Below are 6,528 nucleotides of genomic sequence, written 5' to 3'. Positions count from 1 at the left end.
GATGACTAAGTTGGCTGAAAGTTAAGGTGCTTGAGAGCTGACAAGATTTCTATATTCCTTTTTCTATTTCCTTCAGCACCTGTTGGAAGGGACAACCCTGCTCATATTTTGCACTATAGCTGTTTGCTGATATAAAACATGCCCCAAATACTTACCTGCAAAATAAAATATTCACTCTTCTCTGGTGACTTAGTCGACTGTTAGATAATATCCTCTCTGCTGATTCCCAGAGCACACATTTTAAGCAGCCAGTTCTGGTTAGTTCTGCTCATTCAATCACTCATTCAACCAACCAACCAACCAACCAACCAACCAACCAACCGTCACTTATAGATCATCTACTATGTGTTGAATTCAGTTATCTTAAATGGAACCAAAGCAAAAATTTTTAAAGAATTACCAGAGCTTTTATTTTTGCTTAGTTTTATTAAAAAAATAAATATATCATAAAGCTTTTTTTTTTTCTTTAGGGAGAAAAAAGGAACAAGTTTCATAAAATCAAATAAGCAAAGGTAAGGTGTCTTAACTTGAAAAAGATTGGGAATCACAGGTTTACAAGTTCTAATTGAAACAACAACTGTAACAGCCACAGTTGGCCGCTTCATGCCAATGGCAGCAAACAAGATCAACTAGAGCAAAATAAATAATGGTGTGGAAGCCCTGAAAAGTGTTTAAACAGACTGATTCACTGAGACATCAATATAGATATATCTTGCTTTAAATAACACAGAAGTTCCTGAAAAGTTTTGTGTAAATGAAATGACCACAAAATACTCAAAAAGCTTGGTATCTGAAGGAATTCTGTGAATTCTTTTGTGAACAGCCACTTCCACTTTTGTAAATCCAGGTGTTTGCTTTGCTTAAGGCAAAGTAAACCTAGCTGCTACCTCTCTGAACTGAGATGTCAGCATATTCATCTAACACTGCTCCAGCTGGGCCAGTAGCACAACTTCCAAGTTTGTGTTTCTAATAAGTAGTGTAAAATACAGAGCTAGCCAGGGAACCCAGCTGCATCTGGCAAAGCAGGCATAGGGGTGGGATTACCACCTTTAACAATATTTCCAAGTCAGCAAATACTTTTGAGAGTCTACTTTGTGCAAAGCACAGTAATAAGCCCTAGCAATTTGCTTACAGATATACTTGCTTTCTCTAAAACCTTGTCAGGGCCTACCTCTGGAACCCTAAAATAAAGTAATACTCCTAATCTTCAAAACTGGCTTTAACCAAATTAGCTGCCCAACTTCTTCAAACTGAGTGAATGATAATGGGAGAGACTTTTTCCAAGGCTGAAGTGTAACAACACGAGAATCACATATAACTGGCTAGTGAAAAATTTTGCTGATGAAAAAATTTTTTCAAATAGTTCCTTTTTTTAAACTTCCTCTAAACAGAACTCTGAATTCTCAGGCAAACTCTGCAAAAGTTAAAGTCATTGGTACACTTTGGTTCGGTGATACATTTCAGTCTGGCTGATAGAAATATTTCTTTCCACTTTGGACAGGGAGTATGTATGATAATACTAGTTCCAGTCAGTTTTATCACTGTAAATATACCAAATCCTCACTTTGTTCACAGCTTCCATTTCATTTGGCCAAACTTCTACCAGGCTTAAGTCACATTCAATTAGTTAGGCTCTTTTTTTTTTTTTTAATGCTTCTAATAACATTGCTGCCTATATGTACAAGTGTGAATGAAGAGTATGCAATCTGTAGTCTTTCCCACACTGAGTACACTAACAACAATTAGTAAATAATTAAAGAGTAAGTGGTCATTTTAAAACTTGTTTTTCTTTAAAAATTTTTTACTTTCTAACACTTAAAAAAAAGGGTCTTAAAAGTGCCCTATTAATGTCCAATGCTGTTTCCCACTCTGTCCCACCCATCCAAAACCTGCTACAAATGCTGGATTGAGTTCATATCAAATAATTTAGCAGTACCAAGATTTTTCAAATGGAAACAGTGTTACTGACTTCTTCATATTGAATAACAAAATAAGGGTAACTCTGGTCATCATTAAAAATGACAAAAATCTGAGGCTCAAAGAAATTATCCACACAAGAGTCATACAGGTCACTGGTGACACTGCCAGGATTGACGGGAGGAGGTCTTCTCATGCCATGACTACCCATCGTATATCTGCCAGTTAGCACTTTGGCCAGAAACATGAAATGGACTCCTTTGGAGGACTTCTTAGAAAAATTATGAGAGTAGCTTGCCTTCTTTGCAAAATAACTGCCTTGTCCAAACATTGTAGCATGCTTTCCACAGACTCGAGGGTCAAAGTTGTGCTTGCAGATTCCATCTACCACATCCTGGGATGTTCCATGAAATAAGTGCCTCTCATTTATTATTCTGTCACGGCCACACATTTTTCTGTTCATATATTCCTTTTTCCTAATGCAAGAGTGGATAGGGAATTCAGAAGAAAGAAGGTATGCATCAATTTAAAAGGCATGATGTGGTCATAAACTTCCTTATGGTTTCAATGGGGAAGAGATGTTAAAGAGCAAAATGCTATCAATGATCACATTAAAAGTTTAAGCTTATCATTTCCACTGCAGACAAAAGCCCTTTTTTCCTCTACCAACTGTTCACATGCTTTCTCTTCCACTTTAAAACTAGTTTTCACATTTTACCTTTTCAGAATGCCTTCCTTGTCCAATTTCACCAACCTAATGCCTCTTAATTATGAGATTCCTCAAACCTGCATGTATTCCTTTTGCACTACATTAATTTGTTTGTTGACTTGAGAGGCAGCCAAGTAGAGTAATTAAGAGCAAGATTTCTGGTGCTAGACTGCTAGGATCCAAATTCTAGCATCTTATTCACTGTATGTCCTTTGGCAAATTACCAACCTTTCCTATGACTCAGTTTCCTCTCTGTAAAATGTAGACTGCAGTACTCCACTCCTACTTACAGGTCTGTTATAAGGATTATATGAGAGTTAACATATAAAAAACACAAACATATTAATTTCTATGCAAGTCTTTACTATTAGGTTCTACACTTGTCCTTAGCTATATTAAGAAAAGCTCTCTTAAACTTTTCATACTACTGACTCACCTTTTATATTTCTCCCAAAGAAACTGGTTTTGGACTCTCAATATTTGCAAAATTCTATATTTAAATTCAGGCACAGTCTTATGAAAAAGATTGTAAATAATTCGATAACTTTTGTCCTCTGAAGAAACAGGCACTTGGATAAAGTCCTGAGATGGATGCATATAAACCCAAGTTTCAGGGTAAAAGTTTGCTGAGGTGACCCCATCTGGGCAGATGATTTGTGATGATGAGGTTGCTTCGAGAGGTGAAGGAGCCTGCGTGGGAACACCACCAAGTGTCCTAGAAGGGAGAAGAAGAAATGTCAATGTCAACCACTCAGAACATTTCACATTAGAATGCACTATAGCAATACCTAATATTATAATCTGTATAGCTTAAAAGCTTGTTTACAAAACAATATATAAAATGCTATTGATTAAAGACAAAAGAAATCTTAGAACAAAAACTGCCTTTATACAGATATTATTTGCTTCCTCCTGGCCTCCTGTTTGTGGGAAAAACTATAGAATATACTGTTGCAAGGTAAGCAAACAAGAACAAATTTATAAATATCTTTTTTAAAAAATATATTTTATTGATTTTTTACAGAGAGGAAGGGAAAGAGATAGTTAGAAACATCGATGAGAGAGAAACATCGATCAGCTGCCTCCTGCACACCTCCTACTGGGGATGTGCCCGCAACCAAGGTACATGCCCTTGACCGGAATCGAACCTAGGACCCTTGAGTCTGCAGGCCGACACTCTATCCACTGAGCCAAACCAGTCAGGGCTATAAATATCTTTACTTTTTGAATCCTGGACTCCTCTTTTGCCTATATAGTTAAAAAAACTTTTTGTTTCAAGGGAGTAGTGATAATTTATATGTGTTCTTCAAACTTTGCTGTACTAAATAGGAAACATATCATTATTAACGTCTATGTGGGGTAAGGAGAGCAGAATAAGGGGGAGAAAAAAGTGAGGCAGTAGAAAAGAGGGAGCTTACAGAGAGAAGACACAAAATATTAAAAATAAAAACCTTAAACTTTATAATTTTTATAAAAACAAAAATCATAGCATGGGCATTGAAAGCTGACATTTGGAATTTGCTTCATTTTTCAGTATCACATACAACAACAAAAACCCCCACCAATACTATTCAAATTTTACAACTTTAGGGATGATGGCTCTAATTACTTTAAGCTTTAGAGACCAGAATGCATATTCTTGAACCTTTAAATTCAGATGAATTTGAAAGATGAATTTAGATAAGCAGCAACTTGCTCAGTTACTTATTCCTGCCTGATTAAATGCTTAAATTCAAATCACATTTCTTGACCATTTTCAAAACAGAGCAAAAAGGAAGAAGCAGAGAGAAAGGAAATCCTGACCCTAAGTCCCAGATTCAGGTTTAGGGTACTGTAACATTCATCAGCATGTAGTGATCACAAGGAAGCAACAAGTCTGCCAAATAGATTAGGAAAGTGAAATTTTCCAAGAGTTTTTTGACACAGAGGTTACAACTGTGGGTGAACATGCATCTAATCTCCAGCGAGTATCTCCTCCTCCTCCTCCTAATAATCATAGCCACCTTATACTAAGCACATACTACAAACCAGGCATTTTATATATATTATCCCTGTCATAACCATCCTTCAAGATGGTTTGCTTATCCCTACTTTTCAAATTAAAAAATTGCTAGCAGAGCCAGCAAAGACCAGAGACAGGATTTTAATCAAGGTCTACCTAGTTTCTAAGTGCATATGTGAAATATGTAGAAATGGAAAGAGTACATATTTTTCCATTTCCCCCAATATATGCAAACAAGGCTTGAAAGTGATGGATATCAGGATTAGAACTCGGCTCCCACTAACACCACTACCACAACCTCACATAGTCTTTTGCCTTTTAAGAGATGACTTGATAAGAAGCTAACAATTAATAGAGGCACAGCTCCCTTCTTTAATCCCCACCCCTTCAAGCTGTGCCTTTGATTTAACCTGCCTCGAACTCCCTGTATCCCCCAGGTGCTTTTAAGTTCAGGGGCAGATTTAAAGGAGTGCTGGTTTCTCCAACTTTTATGACAGAAGGCACAACAGTTCTTGGCATCTGGAGCATTTTCACCAAGCTTTGATAGATCCCTCCAGAACCTGCATTCACTGGTACATATTTCTGGAGCAAGGCATCACTGTTTTAATCAGATTCTGAAAAGTCTGTAACTCCTTAAAAGCCATCACAATTCTGGAGGATGGCAGGAAACACAGAATATAAGCTCCTTATTTTTAGCTGTCCCCTCTATCCCTGCTCTGCAAAGAGGGTAAATCCAAGCACACCAGGTTTTCCAATATTATCAGGGGTTGAAGTTAGCAACAGAGGTTTCTGTGTTGAGGGAGGAGGGTAAGATTCTTCCCAAGCACTCTGCCCAAAACAGGTTTTAGGCTGTCGCAACTCTATTGAAAACGTGGCACCAACAATAGAGGACACTGCTTCTTTTCTTTCTAATACCATTCCTCTCTTAACAAAAACACAACAGTTCCAAAAAATAGAAGTTTCAAACCTATCTTTTCCTTTTTCAGAGGGGATAGGGTCTATTATTTACTCACACATACCTGAAGATGTGCCTGTGTAACTAAGTCTCATCCATCCTAAGATACTAAATTAGAACATATATATCGAGTCAGCACCCATTCCCATCAATAGATGTTTACTTTTAACAAGCCAACGTCCTAATTGGGCTAAAACATAAAAATGCATATAGACATGTCTGATGGAGTTATACAATCTAGTTGACATGGGTTAAAATATGTATATTCCAAGCACACTTAGAAATGTGGCTTTATTTTCTGAGAATGCTGAGATTGTAGTCAGCTCATAGGTTTTCCAAAGACATACTGTGTGCTTTACAGTACTGCACCAGTCTTCTTTAGGGAGGCAAAGCTGGTGGGTAAGGAACTTGTACTCAAGGACCTCTGACGAATGGATTTTCAGAATCCAAGGTCACCTTTTATCACTCACCTTCACCCTCCCTTGTCATATTTTTGAAAGAGGTTTCCTAACCCAACTTCAGTAACGAACCAAAAACTAATTCATTTTATCCTTTTGGGAGGAGAAGCCAAAGAAACTGTATCAGGTCTTCTCATAACCATGAGGTGATTGCATGGAATAGATGTCTTTTCAGCTGAAATGAACTCACAAACCTCTAAACCTGAGATTTGTTTGCTTTTATGCAACCTCAGCACAAGTATTCTAAGAATATTAAAGAATAAGCTCCTTTTTATCAGCCCCATGAAAAAAGAGCAAGCACAAGGAAAAAAACTTTTTTGTAACTTTGAGGTGATGGATGTTAACTAAACTTACTGTGGTAATCATTTTGTAATATACACATATGTCAAGTCATTATGCTGTACACCTTAAACTTACAGTGTTGTTTGTCAATTATAAATAAAACTGGAAGAAAAAAAAGGAGCAGGGAAACCCTCATTTAAAGAGC

General features: G+C 37.0%; 1 protein-coding gene across 2 annotated transcripts in view; it reads right to left on the bottom strand.

Annotated features, from left to right (window-relative positions):
* Positions 1–469: 469 nt before the first annotated feature.
* Positions 470–6,528, bottom strand: part of TIPARP (TCDD-inducible poly(ADP-ribose) polymerase) — a 35,478-nt gene continuing 29,419 nt past the window's right edge. For both annotated transcript variants that reach the window (XM_014546237.1, XM_005874429.2), the window contains 2 exons: positions 3,063–3,341; positions 470–2,393 (listed from right to left, as the gene is read on the bottom strand). In XM_014546237.1, the coding sequence (XP_014401723.1) occupies positions 1,946–2,393; positions 3,063–3,341 (727 nt within the window). In that variant the 3' untranslated portion in view covers positions 470–1,945. The remainder of the gene's footprint in view (positions 2,394–3,062; positions 3,342–6,528) is intronic.

This window comes from Myotis brandtii, unplaced genomic scaffold (genome assembly GCF_000412655.1).
Source record: "Myotis brandtii unplaced genomic scaffold, ASM41265v1 scaffold436, whole genome shotgun sequence".
NCBI lineage: Eukaryota > Metazoa > Chordata > Mammalia > Chiroptera > Vespertilionidae > Myotis > Myotis brandtii.
The sequence above is the reverse complement of the archived record's forward strand: the minus strand, read 5'-3'. Positions and strand labels throughout refer to the sequence as shown.